Genomic DNA, 26,581 nt, shown 5'->3' on the forward strand with positions numbered 1-26,581 from the left:
TTGTGTTCCAATCAAAGAAATGTTTGACTTCTATCATTTTGTTCTCGCTACACATACTAGATATAAATTAAAGTTATTGTATGACTAAAAGTTGCTTTCTGACCATTCATAGAACTCTAATGGGCTCTTGTAAAATATGTAATGGTTGGCGATAGTTGCTGTGATTTATTATTCGAATTCCATTTGCCGAGGATTTTAAAGGTGTTTTAGTGTCACGACGAGCGTGGACTACCAAATGGGAAAATGCCCAAATGGGAGAATCCTCATAATAATTTCCAAACACTTCAGTAGAGCTATATAGTGAAAATGATACTTATGAGAATGATCTAAATCAGCAACGTGTAATGCTACTTGTTGATTTATGTATGAATATTTAGCCAATATCATATGAATCCATATCCGATCTTTCAACACGGTGTTATTCACATCTCAGAAGTATGGTTTTTGTGTTGTTTTCTGATCACCGACACTTGCTTCTGCAACTTTTTCTTAGCAGCTGACATGCCCATTGCTCGCTGTACGACACCTGACATTCCCGACCTGCAGTGGAATGTCGTCGGAATCAGGTCACAGTTATACGCCACGTCACCCTCGTCTTGTTCGTCATCTTCGTTCCTTATGTCCATTTTTTGTACTATCAGTCTGAGCATCTCGTACTGCTTGTCAAGCTGGTTCGATATTTCTTTCATCCTAAAAATTTAAACAATGACAATAGTACCTGAATCTAAATCTGTTCAAACTAGATTTAAAAGTCAAAACTGACATATAAACAAACATAAGCATACAGAATACATATACACATAAATATTTCATCTTCCCTCAATTCATACAGAAACATTACTATTGTGACACCACCTTGAATTGATTGATATAGACGAGTTTTCACCCTCTGTTGCCAAACCTCAAACCTGTGAATTTCAAAGACACACAATACTACAATTTGGTGGATTTGAATCAAATCGGTAGTTTATCTTTCAATTTACAGTATAACATAAAGATGTACGGTCGTTAGTATACATTTTATAGAACGATTTTACTAGCACTAAGCAAACAGAAAACATACTTTCGTTTTTGTTTCACCAGTTCCACTTGGACACCCTGATATACAGGGTCAACCGAATTACGCTCCATATTATCTTCAGTGTCCATACCAGCCGTGGCTCGAATTGCTTTCCATATCTAATAACATAACGTTGATATATACTAATAGATGGATATATTCATGCAATAACGATAATCGACAATAATTTTCTTCGGGAGAGGGGTACTTATATTAGCGAAACTATGTATGACATTGGGTGTGTCATTTTTACCATTTTTATATTTATCTGCTATTCCCTAACTAAAAGCATCCTAGCTTGCCTATAATAATAACGTCTAATTTACAGCTTAATTGCTCGCCTATGTCTAGAGCATCAATTAATAGAGTTACACAATTACGCAGACTGATGAAAACTTCGATAGACTTTTTACGAGATACACAGTGTGAAGGGTGTAAAGAAATTGATATACTAGCACGCAAAAATGAAGTGGATATAATATCTTAATATATTCAGTAAATGTAACGCACCTTGTAAATGATAAATTTGGGACAATTAGGAGACACAGACATAGTGTCTCGATCAAATCGCTTAATGATTACCATTGGCAACTTCTGTTCCAGTTCAGTGTGAAGTTCCACCTGCATTGCCAATCGTTTTAACTGTGCGTTTCGTTGAACTCCGGCAATATCACCAACGGCCAAACCAATCTAAAAAGAGTAGAGAATTGGTAAAGCCTCGTTCCGAAACAATTGACTCTCATTTTCATAAATCGATAGACACTGGCAGCTAATTCGCCGCTAATATCACTGTTATATTATACACAGCCTACCGCATTATAACGCAATATTTAGTTCTTACCAGTAGGTTCATCAGGAGAATTGGCATCAGAAGAACGAAGACAAACAACATAACAAAGGTAAGACCTTGGTAATGCATGGTTTGCGGTTCGCCGTCTGTAGCTGGAGTGACGAATGAGGCAATGTAATCAATTTCACCAAGCATCATGATAACCATTCGGTAGATTGAAAACCACGGCGTACTGTTGGCTTGATTTTCCTACAACAATGAAAAAGTAGAACAATGGGATTAACATTGCACGTTGACATTCTTTCTACAATTCTTGCACCGTATACAAATGTGTACTAAGACAAGGTTTATGACAATCATGCGTAATATACAATTAGTATAATGCATTACATACACGCAGTGTAGGTTTGAAATATTGGTGATAAACATTACCTCTTGAGACATTAGGATATAAAATGACAATCCGAATGCGATTATGACTATTGAGAAAGTCAGCAACACTTGAACCAACGTCTTTAAAATCTCCAAAAACATTACCACATAGATACCAAAAATATCAAATCTGAAAATAACCATCAATGAACATTCAGTATTTTGAATAATTTTCTAATAATCATAGACAAATAATTGAATAGTATTTATAGAGTGACATGTCACTGTAATTGCTCATACCGTTGTAGAAAGAGTAGAAAGTTAAACCAGGCCAGAAATACGGCAATAGAACCGCATTCCCACTGGAAATGATATGATTGGTCCATCAGAAACGGCAGAATAAATGCTAGAGTTGTGCCATATATTGTCCATTCCAAGAGATTCGTGACATCTTGAAAGTATTTTAGTTTCTAAAACAAACAAAGAAATAATGAAATCAATATGTTAATTAAGATTTGAACACAAAGTGGAAAATTCCATAATATAATATAATATAATATAATATAATATAATATAATATAATATAATATAATATAATATAATATAATATAATATAATATAATATAATATAAGCATACACAACTGTCACATTAAAAAGAATAAGTAATATAGTAATATCTGAGTAAAATATTGTTTTTACGTTTAAACCGTCACACGTAAAATAAATAAATGAACTTACGTCTCCTAGTCTCCAAAAATTTGGATTATTATTATTGACATACATATAGCGCTACAATACCTAAATAACCAATTAAATATGCATTAAACCACTCTGACATTCATACATAGATTGTACTAATTAAGAATGCACCGTAAATACAAATATAGATACCTGTTGGGCCATCTGTGTTAGTTCTTTTACAACATTTAGCATTGCAAATATACTGATGACGTAGAGGCTGAAGTAGTCTAGTGTACAAAACTATAAACAATAAACAGTTAATGTTAATGTTGTTAATGGACTCATGCGATACACGTGAAAATGCACCGATAACTTAAATTGTATATATTACACCATTACAAAAATGAATGAAATGACAAAATAATGGATCTACTTTCGTCATGACTCACCGTTGATGGCCGTGTGTGTATGTCATCACTATAATCAATCGTACCATTAACGGGAACACCGTGCACTCTCGGATCAATCGTGCAAATAAAATAGGTAAAGAATCCCAAGAAAAGCAGATAAAATATAATATTGAGGAGATGAAATGGACGACCATAAGCGGACCTGTAAATGGAAGTATGAGAATGCATATACAATAACATTGCTATGTGTTGTACATTTCTGTTAAAGGGTGGCAGTCGTCGTGCCGCGTCCTGTTCGATATGGGACTCACAGCGACGTATACAACGCGTGTAAAATACATTGTTTATTTACATGAAATTCGAACACGCCCTGTGCGACGTCTACCGCGCTTTAAACCCCATATATGATGGCAGCATGTTTATTTCATCTATTACTTTGCCTAGTGTCCACGTTTTCATCATGAATGTGTAAAGGCAAAGGACTGAATTGACTTCAAAATTATCAATCATGTTCACCAATGTATTCGAGAACTCGAAAATAAATTGATGGAAACCAAAAAAACAACGCATTTCCTAATTGTATAATGCTAAACTGACAGTAATCGGTGTTTACTAAAGATTGAAAGATTACAAAAGTGCAAATAAGATTGGACAATCTACGAAGACGTGACACTGAATAAAATCAATGCTTCACAAATTACGGTACCAGGATATGAGATAAACAAATTCGTGACAACACAAAATGATATTTATTGAATTTAGTCTCACAATTCACCCATGAGTTGTCGAATTGTCCTCATTGTACGAGTATTTTCTGAATACCGTGTGCGTAATTGTGTGTATGTATTTGATAACGACTTACCACTTCATACCAAGGTAGTTTAAACATACAGGATGTGATAAACAGTCAACACGATTGAATTTAACCATAGTCTGTTGAATGATATAATAATTTCATCAGGAAATTTGACCTTGCTAACAAAACAATGTATATAATCACAGTCCCTCTAGAGGACTGTGATATAATAATAAACGTTGCCACGGTTAGCAGCGTATGTTTGAAAGCGCAATTTTCGTCAAAATGTCATTTGGTGAAAAAACACGATTAAGGGGTAGAGAAATCTCTGAAATGTAAATGACACGCCCGTACAAACTATACTACCCGCATCTATTGTAAATTCTAAAATCATATGTACTGTAAAATGAATAATTTTCACTGGGTTTAAATTTCACTGATTTACAATTTCAGGCATATTCAGTGGGTTTTAAATTCACGGTTTCGTCATTAAGATAATGTGTTCTATACTAAGTTTTACATATTCACTGTGTTTTAATTTAGCGCATTTTTCCAGTCAGCGAAATAAGCTAAATTAAAACCCAGTGAATAATTACCCCCTTTACAGTAATACAGATCTTACATTTAATGCGATCAGTGGTTGTATAGTTGTTCCATCCTTTCGTTTAACACCAATTGGTGCCTGTAGAAACCTGAAATCATACTTGATCTAAAATATAATGAAATTATATTAATTAAGTATACAAATGCATACGAATCAAGTTAAGGTAGCAACACAGGAAAACGAGTCAAATTAAATTGTGATTCAGACATTCTCTAAAATTTATGCTACTGTAACAATCTGTACATCACATGTAATAGTAGTTTATAAAAAAAAAAAAACGTCTAGCTATTTTTAATAGTTATTTAGGACTACGATTACCAAATATATTATTTTCAATATATTGTACATCACATGAATACTTAGATGTAGGTGAATACGTCATCATAGTTAATCAATGGGAAAGTTAAAGGGAAGTTCAAGAACAGAAAACATTTAACAAAGATATTCCACTACATGGCCAAAGACGGCCATGGTCAATATTTGGTGATTTATGGTGCGAAATGCACACCCTACTCCACATATGGCACCAATCATATTTTAGGCCAGGAAAAAAATTCTCTGTTTCTCGTTTCATGGAAATTGTAAAATGAGGCGGCGAGGCGATTTTTTTTTGAATACTGAGCTGAAATGGGGGAAATTTTAGACAATTGCGAGTACAAGCGCATTATGGAATGCTTTAGAAGAGAAAAAAAACGTCCGAGGCGCATAGTTCAAAATGATGCACGCGGAAACGAGAAACAGAGATATTTTTTTCTCAGCCTTAATTTACGTCACAAACAACAGCTTGTCGTTCACATCAGCTACGTAACATTGATGTTGATGATGTTACTATAGTTGACCAAAAGCTTATCATATATGTCAAACCACCACACATATAATTAATGCACTAAAGAACAGATATTTCGATCCTAGCATGACGGGCCAGAAAATACAAATCGAATCAACAGTGCTATTTCAGTCCATCCTTAGAAAAAAGTAGACATTTGAAGAAATGAATTGAGGTAGCGACAAGGGGGGGGGGGTACATTTTCCAGAAAAAATATCAGAATCTAAACATTATATTGCGATCGTTGTCTTTGATACAAAATACTAGTATATTATCAAAAACCCAGTTGTAGGTAAACATCTCTCTGTGTATTTACAAAACTTCCATCATCTATTTATATCCCACGATCGCAATGCTTTAAACAAATCTGTCTTTGATGTATGACGTCACGATCAAAAAAAGTCCCAGGCACGAAACAGTTCCAAGACTCGATTTGATTCGGTGAAAACATTGTCGGTGGTTCTCATGAATATTAAGACGAACATTTTGGTCGTATCGCAGCATTCACAACACATGTATATTGCCATAGTTACATGTTTAGTATCATGTGGTAAATACAATAACAATTAAACTGTTCCTCGGAACAAAGTATATAGGTAGGAACCTTACCCAGTAATAGCAGCTTTTGATATCCACGTCTGCAGTCTCTAGGCATCGATCTAGAACTGCCTGTAAGGTAAAAAGTATTATTATACAAAGGGCGTGTTGTGCTTTGGGAATTTACGACATTTATATTGTATTTTGGTAACGTAGTCATCCATACACATTTCCCCTTGCCTATTCTTTCCTTTTGGTAATACAATCTCCGAATTACAAATGACTATTTTAAAAGTTTTTTGGATTTAAAAAGTTTAAAAGAAACTAAGAAAAGATGCGATGTTGGCACATGCGAATACAAATTGTCCTGAATGGAATAGAGATGCTACACCCAGGTGCGAAAAACATGTATATTTTTTTCTAGTTAAAAGAGTTGATCATTTCTCATCCATTACCCCATTCACGACATAGTGTACTTTGAAGTGCACAGTATTCTGGGTAACGTAATATACTTACAATACAGACTTCCGGTAGGTGTTCAATCAGTCCAAGCATAGGGGCGCCTAGCTCGGTGGAAATCATCAACATTGCTTCTTTCCATCTGCGAATACATCAGAAGAGAAATAATATTGAGAGGAAATAACATCAGTTTTAGAATCACCGAGGAATTACCTATTTGTTCTCTGTGCCATATTCATATATTTAAACGTGATACACTATTCCGTACTTACATAAGCAAACTTCTTCTAATTGAAATAGCCTACATAATTTATTCGCAATTTTGTTGATTTGACCTGAGTTGGTTGTTACCTGTCGTGCATGACGAATGCTAACGCAACATCCTTGTTTTTCATCTGTATGGCGAAATCGAGGCTGCTCCAACCTCGTTTGTTGACAAGCAAGTGTGCATCTTCACTCAGCAAGTATGATACTGCATTCGCATTAGCTTCTCTTGCAGCCAAATGAAGAGCAGTGTTCTGGCGGGAAAACACATTCAATTTTGTTGTATTCGTATAAAAGTGTAGAATAACAATTATGTATATAACAACAATGGACTGGTCGCTAGTCCCATCAAGTTGCTTTGATTGACATTATTGTTTTGTGAATATACTCTTTTGCAAATAACAATACTAAATGAACCATTTACTGGTAGTCTCACTTCATATACCTATAGATGTCTGACTTTTAAATCGTTAGTAGTATCCTGAAATTTGAAAGTGTCACCATGGTAACCGCGGTAATAGCATTATGTTTTTATTTGCATACCGCTGTGTGAATTACTCACCCCATCGTCTTCAACCTGGTCGATCAAGTGCGCATGCGTTCCCAATAGCACTTTCATTGTGTCTGTATATCCAGACATAGCTGCCAGATGCAACGGTGTGTTACCTTTGTGGTCTCTGGTTTTGGTAAGCATGGATAAATACAATTACATGTATACAATTAATTGGTCATTAAAAACGCTGGGGGTGTATTTTATTGTTTACAATATATGTATATGTTCAAAATCTAGTGACGTTTTACTCACCCAACCACTCAAAGAAATCTAATAAAACATACCTATGTAACAATGCGCCTCTTGCCATTAACAACTGGACTACTTTAGCATGGCCATTGTACGATGCTAAATGCAATGCAGTCATCCCCTTTCCATCTGTGTCATTGATGATATGTGGTCCCATTCTACTATCCAATAGACGACGAATTGTATGATATCGACCATATCTATAAGGGCATCAAATATCAAATTAAGAATTCTATTCCGCGTCTATCTGTGCCACTCATTATCGTGTCGAAGTTAAAATAAAATCGGGGTCATTACAAGGCGAGTTTTAATCATTAATCATTTTAAAAGCGCCAAATCAAAATATTTGCAAATTGATTAAGAGCGAGCATGACATTATTTTATCACGACCAACAGACGATATTCCAGTTACAACAGTTGTGTCAATTTGTTTTAGTTTCTCGTTCATATATTTCAAAACACACTTAGTTAATTCAATAGCACTGAATAGAGTAATTGACATTCTCGACAATCATTTCATTTGAACGATCTTTGAGTCACTCAAAAATCATTAAAACACATTATAAAGATGCAGATAGTAACTGCACACCAACCTAGCAGCAAAGTGCATGGGGGACTGCTTTTTATCATCTTTGGCGTTTACCAATGCACCGAGTTCTAGAAGACCTTGTAGTGATTTGATATTTCCTGTTCTCGACGCATAATGCATCGGTGTACAACCACATAGATCCTTTTCATTTAACAGCGCCACAGCATCCGAATCCTGTATCAATGCATATAGACATTATTATTAAAGTTAAATCTTTCAATCCTGAATATAAGGTGTGGCAATTTTTTGTGATGTCTTGACTGTACATTTTTATATTTTTGTTTTAAGTTTTCCAGCTACCTAAGATTGCAAATGGTAGAGCCTGTATCCATCAAATAAGCAAGGAAAAGAAGTTAACAAGTTAATCTCGTACTTAAGATAACATGTTAATTGAGTTAACTACCAGGTCAATCTCATACTTGGAAAAAATGGTAATTAGGTTAACAATCGTCCACTTATGAACTACTTGAGTTTATTTCAATATTTGGTTTCAGTTATTGTTATTCGACATTATATTTTGACAAGATGCCATTTATAAATCAACACGGATAGCAGTATTAACATTCTAATGTTGTATGTACGTCAAATACTGAACTAGAATATATATTTATTTTTTAAATTGACTAGATTTAAATTTCCTAAATTGTGTTTACATCTGTCATTGGAGGTGACAGTACGTAATGTCACGCTTAATGAACGTATGGTACTTCGTCGAGGTGGCACAAAAATAAAAATAAGATTGTCTTAAATTTAATAATTGAATCTGTTAAAACAGACAGTAAATTAAACTATTTATAGTACATAGAAATATTTGTGAATGCCTTCTAATAACTTTGTGAATTTATTAAAGATGTATAGACGAAAAAAAATTTAAATTGTAATACTGATGTTCAATACACCACACTGTAGACCAACTAGAAATCCAATTGCATCCAATGAACACAACACATTGGATGCAAAAACGAAATCACTAATACGCATTGCAGTGATAGCTAGTGTAGGTAACAAAACAAGCAGTGCACATGCGTATCAGAAAGTTTCAATGTTTTGACGAACGAATACTAAAATGTGCGTTACAAGAATAGCGTTTTTCAGTTCATTATAACTCACGGACCGATGAATCTGTCAATATAGGTAGCAAACAACAATGCTTAAATTGTTCTTGTCCATTTTTAATCTTTGCATTGAACACGCTTTTATGTTAGCCCAAATCTCCCGTAATACGAGAGCGAGACACAGTATGACGTATATATTTTACCTGGAATAGTTGTTCATCGAAGTGAGCAAGACTTCCACCATTGATAATAGCAAGATGGAGGATATTTCTCTTCATTTTATCCTTCAATTTGAAATCAGCTCCATTTTCTAACAGAACTTTAACTGTTCTCCATCCACCCTTCGATGTAGCCAATAGCAACGGAGTACGTAAATGCTTATCGAAAGGATCAATCTCAGAGCCCTATTAAGAAGATGGTTACGTAACACTGTCACAATTGTCACTAACTTTGTATTTAAAACGTGTACAATATTGATTTGATCTCTATCATAGTTCAACACTTTGGGTTGGTGCAACATTTCTGAACATTTCGACGTAATAAACGTTAGATGTTATTAAAACATAATGATTCAAATAAATAGGTATTCCATTCAACATGGTCGGTGACGTACATTAAAACAAAAATGAATAAATACAATAAAATCTGTCACTACCTCTGAAATCAGATACTCCACGACTTTGGGGTGATCAAACATTGCAGCTCTGTAGTCATAGAAACAGAAATATGTTTTGTGTAAGACTTGTATACATGAACGTAATTCGAGTCTAAAAACGTAATCATTCATACGTAGTGTGTCGTGTAAGGATGTATTAAATTAAAAGCATGTAACTGGAAGTCTATGTATGCAGCAAAGATCATAATCTACGCGCGCGTTATTCCAACTTATTTTGACCAATGACATCACTGAACGCAGTGTACGCTTGGAAAGTTTAGATTCTCTAAACTGATTCGCACTGCAGAAAATATACGCTTCGTGATTATGAAGGACAATAGAAAATCTGCGACAAACACTAACCTCCTTTTTTTGCAATATTACATTTTTACCAAAATTGGCCAGTAGTTTTGTAATGTTTGATTTTTTTTATTTGAATATGACTCACTCTTTTCAAAACTTGACGTCTATTCCCCGTTTGTTGTATACTTGTGGATTGTTTCGTTTGTTTTATTATGTATGTTCTTAACTTGTAAATCATCTTTATTGATTGTGAATTCTTTACAGCATAATCCTCAATGGAACTTCCATTACATAGAAATTATAATAGTGGACGCAACTGAACAATATTTGCGAGACAGAAACAAATCTCGAGGCACCTCACCATCAACGAGATCTCGACGAGCGTTTGCATCTCATAGAAGATTCTTGATGACAAAGTTTGAGACATGAGAATTGGTGTATGTAAGTTTACATATGTTACACTTACTTGTGAATAGGGGTCATATGTTCAATATCAGTAACTCGCAGCGTCTGCCTGGTCTTGTCTTGCAGCGAAAACATCACTTTAATCATTTCTATAGCGCCTTGAGAGCAAGCTAGATGCACCGGTGTTGATTTATCGCTCTGTAACGCGAAAATAAATGCGAATTTCATGTGAAATTATTAATTTCCACAACCGCCACGGTCGCGTTCATTGAAGAATAATTGTGCAAATTGTATCTATCTCTTATCATGTTAAATATTGAATAACCACACCTAAATAATTCTGCCACTAGTGTATGATTTAGTAGCGAATAATTTTGATTCGGCGTCGTTCTTAGAAACATCACAAGATAAAACAAACAATTATATTGCCTTTCATATTATGATTAATGGAAGTATGAGGCCACACATACATGCAGTGTTCTCACCAGATACGAGAAATGAACCATTTGCCTCATGGTTTAATTTTTATATATATATTTAATTTTTACAAAAATGTAAGAAAATACAAGTGACAAACATAATAAAACATTTGAGTACACAGTCTCCACTAAAGGGGAACAAAACACTTCATTTCTGTCTCTAGTTCCACATAGATGGGTAATTGTCTTGTACATTTTAAACTGATGGAAAATGTATTTAATTCCTCGTGAGAACTGAAAACCGTTGTAAGAAATTTGAATAATTCACTTCCTCACTGCTTCGAGTTTCGCCTCATGTTTGTTTTGTTAACAATAAACAATGGTGAGTGAGTGTGATAGCTACCACGTGTTCCGCCAATCACAATTATGATTGTATAAAACAAACGTTCAGTCTATCGCCATGTATGGCCAACACAGACACAACAGAAATGGACTGATAAGAGTATCGCTGTTTAGTTAACACCGAGGGCGCACACCCACCTGTTGTACGTCTAGTCTCGCGCCACTCTCAAGACAAAGCTTAACGGCTTTTGTATCTCCCCCATTGACGGCAGAATGCATGGGCGAGTTTCTTTCTTTGTCCACGAAATTCAATACCGCATCCCTAGTATATCCCAACTTTTCAACTAGAACGAGAAACAACACGCAAAATAATAACATTTGCTATAATTATTATTGAAACTTACAAATGCATTATGGGTGTGAAATGAAATTTGAGTGAAATAAAGTGAAAAATGAGAAAAAGCAGCAGCATTAGCTACTATTATTTACTAGTATTCATTGTCACGGTAACAAAGCGGAACCGGAAAAGTTGTATTGATTGATATGCGAATAAGGTGACGTAATGGTATTTGCCACAATGGTTACCTTCGTCAAGAAGTAACTTCAGTACATTAGCTGACGCATGCGTAGCAGCAGCGTGGATTGGGTATACACCATTGCAATCTTTCGCGCACAGTTTGGGTTTAAATTCAACCTGTGAAAATAAGTGTGACGTTAGCTTAATAAATCACGTAAGCACAGCGCATTTCTTTAGTTCAGGTTGCATGGTTCACGAGACTGGTTGGACATTTTGTTCAACTCTGGCAGTAAACACACACACACAAAAAAAAACACATTCATGCCGTCCAAAAACGAGAATTCATTGTCAATATGAATTGATTGAAATATTAAATGGTTGCCTGGCTACACTGACGTAGATGTAATTAAATCGATGTTATAACTAATTGTAATAATAGCGACGTCTTATGTTCCTTTCGTGTGTTGCTATGACACGTACCAGTTTCTTAGCAACTTCTACATAATCCTTCACAGCACAGTAATGAATAGGAGTTTGTCCAAGCTCTCCGGGGATGTTAATATCAACACTTGGGTGTTTACACATAGCCTAATGAAAATAAAGAAAATTTAATTAAAACAAATGACACAGGAAAGAATGATAAGGAAAATTACAATGCTCCCTTCCCGAAACATCCAGCATGCAAAGTGTTTATGCTCACGTTTTTGTTTACTGCTATCACGGAAACTCACCTCGACAGCTTCAACACTCCTTGCTTCCACGGCTAAATGAAGGGGAGCATGATGACGTTCGTTCAACAGAGAGGTTGACGCCCCGTTATCTATCAAGTAATTAATTGACTTGACTTGTCCCTTCTCTGCAGCCCAGTGTAACGGCGTGTCACCATTGTAGTCCTTACATGCTATATCTGCAACCGAGAAGTAGTAAACACTGATAGTGTATGTCAGAATAAAGTTGGGCTGTGAGAATGCGGGAGAAAATGCACTGTGTCGCTATCATTTTCTCCGAAGCCGTTAAGGTAGCGAGACTATTATTTGTGTTGAAAATTACAATTTTCACATTTATTTATTAATTGATGAAATGCACTATAAACTTTCATGTGATAAAGTCAACATAACATAGAATGTCATGTAAGTTGGTTAAAATGTAGATTTTCTGAAGGGAAGCAAGGCAGCCTCAGTAGTGTTTTCCAAAATCAATAACACAGGTTTAATCTGTGTGCCTATAAGTTTCAAAGATAAACTCAAGACAAAGCAATGTTAGGATGTGTTATCAGTAGCTATCTGACACACAATGAGTGTTTCCAAACATTTGAGTGGTTTGTCTCCGCCCCTGTTTGTTTCACAGATTAGTCATTTGCATATGAATGTGTCAGACACAAGGTCACACAGCCACTGAAAAAAAATCATTGATTTTGGTGTTTTCATATGCCGAATTTATCCAATTATAGCTATCCCATTCCTTTATTTTTTGGTTTCCAATAGCCTTACACATTTGGATGTCCCTACAATGTTAAAGCAGACCTTGATGGGAAAACAAATTGATTGTGCCGATAAACAAGCTTGAAAATATTTGCTGTTACTTCATGGACGTTTTCTAGGAGTTCATGTTTTTCAAAATACAAGGTCTTTAACAAGAAATAACGTATACTTATTGTCGTCGGATCAACACCAAATTTTCACAGCTTTAAGGTGACAGTGAGAGGAACTTGAATGTGTCCAGACAAACTATTTCATCGATTATTTACCAACGAGTTGTGGTTTGAGTTGGGAGCAATGCGACTAAAACAGTAATTGAAATTCAGCACACTATTTTTTAAAACGCGTTGCTTGCATAAAACTGACCAGACACATTCAATTTACCAGACTATTGAACAACTAGGAAAAGTGAAAAAAAATACTTCTTACCGCCAGCATAAATGCGTAATTATTTTTTTTTACAGAAAAAGTAATTTTTCACATTTGATTAAGTAACGGTTCATAGAATGCAGATACGGGCATGGCAAACACACCTTTGCAAAGCTTGAAGTCTGGCGATTCTAAAAATATATACTTTCCTGGGTCTAATTGTAGTCATTTGGTCACAATTAGAAGATGAAAACAAGTAAGCAAATAATAGTCCCGCTACCTTAAGTAGACACATTATCAAAGTAAGGCCAGTGTGTATTCGTGCGCAAGTTTAAGATAAGATATATGTTAGACAATACGTCATTCATGGTCAATTAAGCAATTAACCGACTTCGAAAATTACTATTGTAAAAATGCAATGACGCGTTTAATATAAAATTTATTTTTTCAAGTATTTGAACAAAAGTACTGATTTGTCTGAGTTAGCCACACTCTATGCTAATCGCTTTACATGTGTTTGTAAATTTCACCCGAACGCCTAGCAAAGTTTAACGTGTCAGTGCAATGGGCCAATTTTCTTTTACAGAGTTCGTATACGCTTTTAATCTTCTTTAGTGTACCATAAAATAACGTTTTGTAAAAGCAATTACTATCTTGAATACAATAATATCTGACATGAAGTTGACATGCATTCAATGAAATTCATTATCGTGATTAACGTATAAGCCTTTTCATGAATGTTCTTCCTCAGAATTTATTCATTTTATGACAAAATGCGTTCTCAACCAATAGTAGGATATTGACTTGGGCAACTTTTCGAAAAAAATGATTGACGTATTCTAATGAAATGTGATCATTAAAAGTTTTTTTTTTTACATTGGTTTATATGGTGAAGATATTATTTAACCCGTTTTTGAAAACGTGTTTTGCCAATATGTTCTCAGCAGTCATGTTCAAGTACTACTGTTACTGTTTTTTTGAAAATCGCCAAATAAAGATACAATATGTCATGTCTGCTCTCAACTTCAAGCCGTTCGGTAACATGTTTTCGAAAACACCATATACCAAATTCGATTTACTAGTGTATGTCCTATTGCTGAAAAGTTGTATACATTTAACATGTGCGGTATTAGTAAGATGCCCACAACAGAAGTTTATTGCAAATAGCCGAACATCACCGAACAGTTGTATGAATTATTTTATGATTGATGTTTCAGCATATTATAGTGTTATACTTACGCATAATTCGATGATCGATGATAGACTATATATTTCAAATTATTATTCTTAGTCTCTTTTGAAGCATTTGCCAAAGATTAATACGAAATCATCGGGTCCACTCCTTTAAAATTTCTATTTGTTTTCTCCAATGCATCTGAGTGGATTTCGAACATTATGTACCTCTTAGTTAGTTATGTTTAGCGCGCACGCGAATCAGAATTCGTACAACAATGTACGATTTGGTTCATTGTATCGAGGACAAATAATATTTAAGTCATTATATGGTGCAACAAATCCGCTTTCGACCAGTATTACTCGCGAACCTTTGTTCTACCACTAACTAAATACATTTTCTTGAATTGTGTAAATTGTCATGAAATAAAAGAAACAAGAGAACTTACATTCCTATTTAAAATACACACACAGTGTTACCTTATGTCCAAAAAGTCTTGGACACAACATCAAGTGCCGAAACAGTTTAGTTATATTGTTCCGCCATAGCTAGCCCGCCCCCCCAAAAAACCTTTCGAGGAGCCCCGATAAATGGTTTGTTGAGGACAATCTACTTTGACACACGTTCTTTCGTCTGACCCTGAAAACGCATTTCGACTTAATCCGTATAATAATACCTTTCAAAACTGTGCACCGCCTGTTCCCAGAAGATAAGAAGTATTTCATTAGACTATAAATATACGTCAAAATATCCATTGTCAGATCTAAGTAATTTTGCGTTGCCCACATGGGAAAGTATACTTGTAAATGGTGACAGATTAATACTGTGCCGTTATAGCACAATGTCGTTATTAAATTAAATGATTATTTTTTGACTTAGTAAATCATTTTCTGGTTGAATAGGTGAAAATGTAATATTAAATGATTGGATTCATGTCAGAATTCCGATAACTCGTACGTAAGGATATTAAACCATATCTGTTGCTTCGGTAAATCACCATACGTATCTCGTTTATCACCAAACAACAACAACACTACGATAAAGACTTGGCGTTTTTGAAATTGTGAAATTCTTTCGTATTTTTGGCAGAAAAACCCCGCAAAAAACTGATTTTGACAAGATAATTCAGAAATATAATTAAGAAATGTATTCCCTGTGCACCCATAAAAAATGTTGTAATTACTGCTCACACAAGTATATTATAGAAAAAAGATAATTTGCTATATTCTCTATATGTTTGCCTTTTATGTGTCTAGAATTATACCTAAAAGAAGCTGAATGAAATTACAAACTATGTGTTCAACAACGCATGTCATGTTGTTATCTAATAAATTTGCAACGATATAGCATACATATTTGATTATCAAGTTGAAATGACAGCAAGGCAATGCTTATTTGCATAAAGTTGAAATAAACTTTCGAGACGCGATTATTTTCCCAGCGTGTTTTCAGTCAGCAAAGTCATAATGTACGCGCAAAGGTCAGTGACATGTTGCAGATTTGACCATTGGGAAAACATTGTCGCAGATACACTTGTGAGAATCCATCGCTTTACGCTATACACTATAACCTCAATATAATGAACACATAGCATGTCTCCCGCTCACCCAATAAAAACCAGTGTATTATGTGCTTAATTATAGTGAACATTTCACTATAACAAACTAATTGTATGTCCCCCGAAGAGTTCGTTATAACGAGGTTACAGTGTATTATGGGAGATCTGTAGACAGAAACGAGTTGTAATTCCACAGTACACGGTGTTAATAGCAATCTTACCTCCGCCATGTTCCAGTATAAATTCAATGATGTTAATTTTATTGTTGCCTGCAGCATAGTGCAACGCCTGGGCACCTTTACTATCTTGTAAACTTATTCTTTCTGGGTTCAGTTTGTGAATCTTTTGAAGTTCTTGTAGATTTCCTGCCGCAGCAACCTGTTAAAAAAGATATCCAACAATTTATTCTGTGATACGTGTTAGTTTACAATAAATAATTTATTTTTTTCTGTATTCATATAGAGCTGAATTTCTAAAGCAAATAATGCAAAGAAGTCAAATCCCATACATTATGATATATTGATGATGTACTTCCCACCAACATCCCTAAATTTAGTGATTAAAGTCCAATGATATACCCGTGCCTTGAGTTTGACTCTAATGGCCAGCTTTCCACCAGACTATATGACAAGGGAGATGATTTTGATTATACTATCATCAATTTTCCCCACCTTCACAGCAATTACACACCCCTTCCTACATATAGGGTATATATTTTCCAACTCATTTACTATGCCTCAGCCTGTAGTACATATGCAGTCTTGAATCATATAAATTTCCCTTAAAATGTTGACTATGTAGTGTTATTGTTTTGTTCTTCTATATTGTTTTGTCAATCGTTGTCAGTCATATTTTGCGTTCTTTTCCCTATACTACTTTTGTATAAAGTTTGACGGTTGGGTATGTTATTTCTCTTTTTATGATAATATTATGTCTTGTGGAATAAGATTAATAGTAATATATCTTGCTTTCGGGAAACTCCTTAGACAAACATCGGTACGGCATATGCGCAACCGAATGGCGGCAACCAATCAGCTGTCACCAGTTTGACATTTCTTTATCGACGTTGAATTCACCAATGTATTAACCTAATTACTCCATTGATTGTTTATATGACTGTTTTCTATTAAATTATTTTACCGAATTATTGCCGTCATTATTAATGATAAAATATTAACGTAAATTCAGAAACAATAGACATCTGACTAAAAGTGCAGAAGAATGTGAGAGACAATGAATCAATGATCAAGAAGAATAACATTTGATGGAAATTTCAAATTAAATATAATTAATTTACAAATTAATGTATCCTTATATTTACACCGACAGTCGCCGATTTTCATATATTGCTCATTTACATATATATTGAATTCTTCTCAGTATATAATGTAAAAAAGTGTTCACGTAAAACAAATGCAACAGATGAAAACATGAGATTCACCAATTGAACACACTTCTTTACGACGTCATATCGACCACGGACATCGAATTAGTCCACTGTGCAAATATATGGATGACAATGCTCAGTATACTATCCCTATAATCAGTGAAATGAATTATGTCATTGTTAATTATTAAAACTGAGATGTTCGTATGATTGCATGATTCGGTTCGAAATTTTTCTGGTCTCTGAGCGAGGTCATACTCAATTGATTCAAAATATTAGTCTTGACACAATTATTGATTGTGCTATACACTTCCACATACTTTTGTTCTCATTATTGATTTTTGTTAAAATACTTGTGTGTAAATTAATTTGCAGTGTACACATCCGATGCCAGCTTTACATTAATTAAACACGCAAGTTAAATGTGTAATGAGTTGTTCAGTGTTTGGTTATGTTTCAAGATTTTATAACTTTACTTGTACACCACAATAGAAAGAGCGTTTCATGTTATAACCGATTTGTAACATGGCTGCAAAATTAAGAGTATCTTTGGCACTTTGTGTCGATTTTGTGTTTTATTTTCACTATCGATTTCGCCATTAATACTGTTATTTTTAGTATCAGTGTTGATTCTCATAGCTAAATTGATACATGATCAACGAGAATTTCGCTACAAATCGAACAACATTATGAAGTTCCATGCACCCGCTCCAAACGTTCACAGGAATCGTGAATCCTGATTGGTGAATCGATTCGAGCATGTTCATGAAGTGTTCATATTTAAGAAAAATGATATTTGAATAATAAAGGTTTATTTCAATTTATCGACACGTCTGTGGTATGTATCATAACATGCAAGATAGGTAGTTGAATTTTGGATATCATATTAGGTGGATTATCACCGACATATCGGTTTTAGGTCACAACGAATTTCCATGCAGTGATGTGTATACACTATCCAACTGAAATGTGTTTTCTCGAGATAACCATATCAGCAGAAAATTCTTTTTGTGAGAATATAAGCTGAACAAAGCTGTTTCAACTTTCTGCGTTTTAAATGATTTATACGCTTTGCGATATACGACTAATTTGACAGGCATTAAATTCTGAAAAGGAAGTATACATTTCAATAAACACTTCTGCTCTTAAACATTAAATGGCAAGCCGCTTAATCGAGTTAATATAAAAAATACACAATTTAATGCTAGGAATGCACGATATTTATCGTAATTTCATACCATTTCAGTACGTATAATTCCGATTTATACATCTTTCGTGTTAGTATGATAAATTATTGTGCACGTGGTTGTCCAGACATGCGTATTAATTCACAAACCCTATTTCATTATAATAAAACATTTTACCGTGATTTTAACGATACATGACGTCATGCTAGATTTGCGTTAAAATCAATAAATAGATTTAGTTCAAGAAAACTCATCAGTTCATTTTTTTTATATATATTTCGTCCAACACATAGTTCTAAATATCTAGTAGAACACACGTTGACATTGTATTATGTCATTTTAAGCGATCGTGGCTCAGTGCATAAATGTAGTAGCATACTTACTTTAGCTACAGTGTCGTAACTCTTACTCATTTCTTGCCAAATCAGTTAAATCTTAAGTTAGAGACATTACCGAGTAGCCGAATTAATTAAAATACACGCGCACGAACACACACGCGTCACACACACGCATCAAACACACAGACCCGCAAACGTCGAAACTTATAAGCAATTATTTTAAAATGGATGGCATATATATGTGATAAACACATTCTCAATTAATGGATAGCTGTTATGTCGTACCGCACATATCATAGTCATTGATGAGTTCAGGTTTCCTTGCCACAGACACATTAGTGTCACTATTACCAAGGGGGGCGACTGATAGATCATCTGACAAATTCATGTTCTCAGTTCACCTTTTCTAATATATCATTGAGGTTTAAAATAAACATTCGGTGCACTGGCTGGTTGGAATAATACAACCAATTACGCCGAGTAAAGAATAACAAACAAATGCATCAATTTCTATGTAACGTTTTATAGACAACTGATTCCCATTGGGCGGTAATTTGAATAAAATTTGGAAAGACAATGTTTTCCTCCGCGATTCCACGCTATTACGCACTGGCACAATGTACAGGACACTTATATATATTTTGACAACAGCAAAATGGAAGCCTTTCAGTTCATTACTTCGCTTCATGAAGCTTATACTGTGCAATATATCACTCTCTAATAAACATAGACAGTTACAATTCATTGTCAGAGACACAATCTCTGATTGGAATCTAAACAAAGCCACATAGCAGACAATAACATTTACGACCTTTTAACACCAACCTATCAGTGAGAATATTGTAAAGTTACTGAGCGAGGTTCCCGCACAATACCCGTTCAGACATATCTCAAATTTACTAATTTATTTTTTCGATTTACGTAGACATGGAGTTGTAATCTCAGATTAACTCAGAAAAGAAGCATTCAGAGAATTTATTTCTATTATATTCATCTTTTTATGCAGAATATAAAATTATTTATTACACAATATTTTTTGGGAACAAATAACAAATGTGATATGAAATAAAATGATTTAAATAACACGTCTGATTATTTAATTTTAATTTAATACTCGTTTATTTCCACACCAATGGTTTCACATACTGTAAAGGGGGTAATTATTCACTGTGTTTTAATTTAGCTTATTTCGCTGAATGGAAAAATGCGCAAAATTAAAACACAGTGAATATGTAAAATTTAGCATAGAACACATTATCTAAATGACGAAACCGTGAATTTAAAACCCACTGAATATGCCTGAAATGGTAAATCAGTGAAATTTAAACCCAGTGAAAATTAGTCATTTTACAGTATTTCATTTGTGTTTACTTTCCACGTGAATTCAATTTTTAATCCACATCAATGGGGCATTGATGTAGCCTCAGACCATTGTTTAAACGGTACAGTAAACCATCATGGGTACAACCAGTTAGCTCAAACATACAGCATGTGTACCCTACTTAGTTTAGTTGCGGGAGCAATATTATAAATGGCATTTTTTTACAATTATGTGGCAGTTCAGTAATGACATATAAATTGTAGCTGGTACCGCAGGGGGTTGGACAAACTTATGTATTTTAATAAATTATTAAATAATTAAATGTTATATAACTTTTCTTTTACCCCCCCTTTCCTGGTATCGATTTCAAGTAATCACTGATCATTGTTTATACCACTCTTTCCTGGCGCGTTTCAACCCTTGGGATATTTTACTGTAATAGGGTGTGTCTACATCGCGCGTTAAAATGTGCATATAACATCAGCGCGTAACAAAGTTGTGATAAAGGAAAAAGTGGTATAAACAAGAGGGGGGTAAAAGACCAGGAGGGGTAAAAGAAAAGTTATATAACATTTTATTATTTAATAATTTATTAGAGTACATAAGTTTGTCCAACTCCCTGTGTTGGTACTTAGTTTCATGCATAGTCGGGTTGTTAGACAAGAGTTCAAATAACCTCAGTTTTTAACAGATGAGTTCCAATTTTTGAACTTGACACTAATGTTTTTAATAAATATAAAGTTATTTATTATTATACGTGAAGTTATATACGAATCGGAAGCATTGGTTACAATCAAATATAATTTTACATATTTTAAACTGTTTTTTTTATCGTGTATTAGTTCATTGCACTAAATATCTAAATATCAAAGCGACAAATCCTGAAATATACCAATATCACCTCAGTTAGGGTGTCATTGACAAATAAATTCATATTTATTGCATTTTGGTCACCCCAATAACCTTGGAATGGCCTTAAGAATAATAACATGTCGAAAAGAATGATTACACTGTGAATACTCCATACTAAGAAAACATGCTTAGTGACAATCACTGTAGGCAGAGAATCCTAATTGAAATTCTACCTTTAATCTTACTATGTTTAAATTGATGAAAAATGTCAGTTGTATCAATTTCATATAATTTACTTGAATCCTACGGCCGGCCCATAACTCCAGGATCATAAAAACATCGCATTAATGGTGTATCATTCTATATTGCCTCGTTAGTGTGTGTGTGTGTGTGTGTGTGGGTGTGTGTGTGTGTGTGTGTGTGTGTCTATGTTGCTGGCTATGAATACTACTAATGCAAACGAAGCAATAATTATGTCTGGCGGAGTGGTTGGGTAAAACACTGTATTTACTAATATGTTCGTTGAAGGGCTTCATCTTTTCTATCATGATATTCCCGTTTTTAGTTGCATACAAAATGAACGTAGCTTGTGGTGAATCAACGCTCAGATGCATAGTTCAAATAACTTATTAAATTATATTTGTCGTTTTGACATATTTATCCGTACAATGATTCGTATCATCGATTCCGATGAGCTTTTGAGAAACCTTATTAATAATCTATGCGCGATTAAATTATTACACCTAGTTTTTATGAACAAGTTGGAACCATTACGTCAATCATATTTGGAAACCATCCGCGATGATTAAAATTTACCTTTTTCTTAAAAACATAATGTAAAGCGCTTCTCCATACTATAGATACTTACTTCAAACACGCCCAGCAAGTTGGCCGACATGGAATCATCGCTGTGGTCGGTGAAAAAACTCTGTACGTATTGTGCGTGATCTCGGAACATCATGCCACCTGACGAGTAGGTTATAAGATGAATGTCGTTCGAGTGCTGACCGTTCGTGTGTTCATCACCTGTTTCCATTTCCTCACGTAGATGGCTGTTTGTTTCGCAGCGGACGAAGTTTTCGTGTCGAGCAACGCGACCGCGGCGTTCCCAAACGAGTGACGATAATGTATTAATTGGTCGAAACATAATAGAACAGAAGTAGTACGGCTGCTTATATTGTTATCGCCAGATGATGGCTGTGTCGCGAATCCGTAATGGGTGAATATCGACTGATATTTACAGTAACGGAGCTATCTCATGTGTCAACTTATCATTTCATTGCCTCAAAATGATATTCTATTGAATTAACATTTTACTTGCTTGACGTTTGAGTGACGACTACAAATATTAACTTCGTTATTGTCTCGCTGTTCAGTCTTGCGTACACACTCATTGTATTCTCCCCAAGACAAGCTATTACCTGAATGAAAAACAATCGTTTTTATATAGTTTCTGGAGTTACCCAGTGGGTAGGAAGTGTAACTTTATATTGTCAATTGGGATGATATTCCAACTGAAGAGGGAAATGGTGACTTGCAAAGTTGCCACAAGTTCTACGCCCATTTTACGGAAGTACAGGCGCAAAGTTTCCGCTCGATCACGTGACGAGATACGTTGTTCAAAGTCGCCTAATGACAATGACTACAATTTTACTGAATAATAGTGACTCAGCAAAAGCTATTACCTGAATGAAAAACAATCGTTTTTATATAGTTTCTGGAGTTACCCAGTGGGTAGGAAGTGTAACTTTATATTGTCAATTGGGATGATATTCCAACTGAAGAGGGAAATGGTGACTTGCAAAGTTGCCACAATTTCTACGCCCATTTTACGGAAGTACAGGCGCAAAGTTTCCGCTCGATCACGTGACGAGATACGTTGTTCAAAGTCGCCTAATGACAATGACTACAATTTTACTGAATAATAGTGACTCAGCAAAATTTAAGTTTTGTTGAATCATGCCTGAGTCATGATGAATTGCAATATCGGGAAACTTTTCTTTGAAAACGTATTACTGCTGTATAAGTTATGGAGACGTAAATGATTGTTTAATGAGTATAATTTTTCATATGTTTATTTGTTTCTGACTAATCCATAATAAATTAATTTTGTATTAAACTCTCTATAACAGTAATACGTTTACTGTTCTAGAATAATTCTTAAGATTGTTCTATGTGCTTGTGTATAGTTAGTAGGTATTACGTTTCACATACGACAATTTTTTGAACATTTGTTCACCTAAATGTCTTTGATTTTAACTGTCGTTTGCATATTTTGACAAATACGTGTGTTTAGTATAATGTTATTTGTTTTACCTATTAAATGATTTACGATTCGTAAGCACTGGTTACACTCTACACACATCTATACACTCTGACTGAGTACAACTTTACATTATCTCAAACGTTATGTTTTTTTGTTTTTTTTATATCATAGGAAACTTTTTAGAAAAATAAATGTATTCCTGATGTACAACATAATGGTGATTTGTATTAAAACCGTTTAATATAAGTTCAATTGCAGATCATTCAATATAACCAAGGCCAAAATTAAACACATTTATTTATTTTCGTTTTAAATATTTTTGTGCCAGGCGGCATTTCTGAATATTGAATTCAATTGTTTTTCCCCGGACTTGTTTGTCTTAGGTACTAATTGTAAGCACATGGCTGACTTTACTCGCATTTTTACTGCTCAGTGAACAGCTAGCTAAGGGAATCAAACACAGAACATCCCTTGTACTATTGCCAAGGAAAAGTAAAATTCTAAAGTAACAGACCGTTTAAACGACTTAACCGTCATACGCTAGTGCGTCCACGGCTTGGAGGCTACTCATCGAAAACATGTTGAATCATGGGACATTGATGTGATTGTTGGGATATCATTTAAACACTGGAAACTACACACAAGAAATGTTTGTGACATGTATCGATTAACGAAAGAAATATTAGCAGCGCTGAAATGTGATAATAATTGTCTTCTCGTGTACATTTCGAGGCGAAGGTGTGAAAAGAGGCTCAATTTAGCACTTTGAATCACTCATTATTAACACGATGAGAGTAGATGTCACAAGAAGGTGATAACAATGACGTCTTTGGGGAAAGTAGTGCACTATACGATATAATCCCTAATGGGTGGATGAATATTTGCATAATCAGTGTGTATAGAATTCATTGATCAGCTCTATGAAGCCCAGAAACAGTAACAACAAATCTATTTCCAAAATCGGTGCGCGCGGAATTTCCAGAGACACCGAAAACTTAAAAATATGCCGTGACGCTCACAGTTACGAGAAACACATCATTACTATTATTGAAATAAATTGCTAAAGTGTAACATAGGACCAAAATTGAACTTACTTTGAGTATTCTGAAAGGGCTATCTTTGATGCTACACACTTCTCCGGCATCACATTGTTCGTCAGTTGCTGTTTCTGGACCATCTTGTAACGTACTGTTCAATCGCTCCACAGTCGTGCTTGAGCCCCATGGGCGCCATCTTGATTTATTCATAGAGGGAGACTCGCCGGCGGAGGAACACTGAACATCGAAGTCTAGAAAATACAATGAAGATATGTGCAATTTGATAAAACAACATTTTTGTGTGTGCTATCTGAATATAGGTAACTCGTGTAAAATCGTTTATTTGAAATATCTTAGTTGTAATGGCAGACACAACAGAACACAACTTTAATATCGCTAGCTTTTAAAGGCACTACGGATATTGGCGGCTTTGCCAGTAATATATCAAACACATTTTCCCGAATGTCATTTGTGTTGTTTTTTGCACCACTGCGTTACAAATAATCACAGGCGAATACTATTCCCATTAGACAGTCAACAAATGACCAGTAAACAAAATATTTGGTTTATCTACAGTAAAGTTCTGAATCGAAGTCACTAATAAATACATGAACATTATTTAAATTAGTTTAATTGTCAGCAATTTTAAAGACTTTAACTGATATATGTACTATATTAAAAGTAAAAAATACAGTCTGAACACCGTGGACGACCATATCCTATAATTTCACAGTGCAATCGCATTGATTTGTGCATGTATATTTAAAACAAAATGTAGTACAGCGCAGTTCGTACTTCAAATGTATACAAGATATACTTTGTTAACTTTAGCTGTCACACTACTGGGTTTATATGTGGATGCTTATATGACTGGTAAATCACGGCGTTTCTAAGTCAGATAAGTAGTTCGTGCATTTTAGACCGTCGTTTCACTGAACGCTGTAGTGGAAGCACAATGTTTTCATCTTTAGTATATGACTGAAGCAGAATCAGTCGTATATATGCGAAATTAATTGAACACGAAAACTATACAATAAACTATTATAAACCATGGAGTGTATTACGTAGTAAGATAAACTTAACACTAACGTTTTCAAAATCAGTGAGTAGTTTACACCAATACGAGTGTGTCGTAGGCTACTCTTTGCGTCGAATTCCCCGTGGGATTACTACACCGCCAGGCATCGTAATGTTTCCAAGACTCAAATTAAGTTGATAACAACATGGCAATGAATATAAATAATTCAGTTACCTACACACGCGTTTATGGTCCTCTAATCGAGCCCTGATGTTCCCGAATGCTCGTAGAAAAGCTTCACCAACTGGCATCATTATGTTTCCAGGACTACGAATTAAGTGATAGCTACATAGCTGTTAAGTAGACGTAATTCGGTTACCTACATACACTTTTGTGGCTTTGTCTCCGAGCCCCGATGTTTCTAAATGCCCGTCGACATACAACATAAACTATCGTCATTATGTTTCCAAGACAACGAATTAAAACTACATAACTAATGAGTAGAAACAATTCATTTACCTTCACACACTGTTTTTGTTGTCTCCCCGAGCCCTGGTGCTTCTGATTATAAACACAATATACCTTCATCCGGGGTATTAATATATGAATAAGCTTGTTAATATATGCTAGAATCGTTTAACATCAATGCCAAGTTAAATGATAACATATGTTATGTATGTCACAACCCTTGAACAGGGAACGTCACAAA

At 34.7% G+C, this 26,581-nt stretch overlaps 1 protein-coding gene across 1 annotated transcript; it reads right to left on the bottom strand.

The window, feature by feature from the left end:
- Window positions 1-418: 418 nt before the first annotated feature.
- On the bottom strand, window positions 419-26,183 carry LOC102801410 (transient receptor potential cation channel subfamily A member 1-like). Its single transcript, XM_085492991.1, has 26 exons — window positions 26,111-26,183; window positions 24,912-25,105; window positions 16,688-16,844; window positions 12,619-12,794; window positions 12,368-12,475; window positions 11,956-12,064; window positions 11,569-11,714; window positions 10,671-10,807; window positions 9,902-9,950; window positions 9,429-9,650; window positions 8,196-8,365; window positions 7,638-7,802; window positions 7,363-7,477; window positions 6,888-7,054; window positions 6,594-6,678; window positions 6,150-6,209; window positions 4,733-4,819; window positions 4,177-4,247; window positions 3,354-3,516; window positions 3,115-3,204; window positions 2,523-2,692; window positions 2,283-2,412; window positions 1,902-2,099; window positions 1,571-1,750; window positions 1,064-1,179; window positions 419-690 (listed from the first exon to the last, which is right to left on the bottom strand). Exons 1-26 carry the CDS (start codon window positions 26,181-26,183, stop codon window positions 423-425), a joined length of 3,606 nt encoding a protein of 1,201 aa, XP_085349117.1. The 3' UTR covers window positions 419-422.
- Window positions 26,184-26,581: the final 398 nt, after the last annotated feature.

The sequence above is a fragment of the Saccoglossus kowalevskii genome, chromosome 18 (genome assembly GCF_978046115.1).
Source record: "Saccoglossus kowalevskii chromosome 18, keSacKowa6.1, whole genome shotgun sequence".
Classification (NCBI taxonomy): domain Eukaryota; kingdom Metazoa; phylum Hemichordata; class Enteropneusta; family Harrimaniidae; genus Saccoglossus; species Saccoglossus kowalevskii.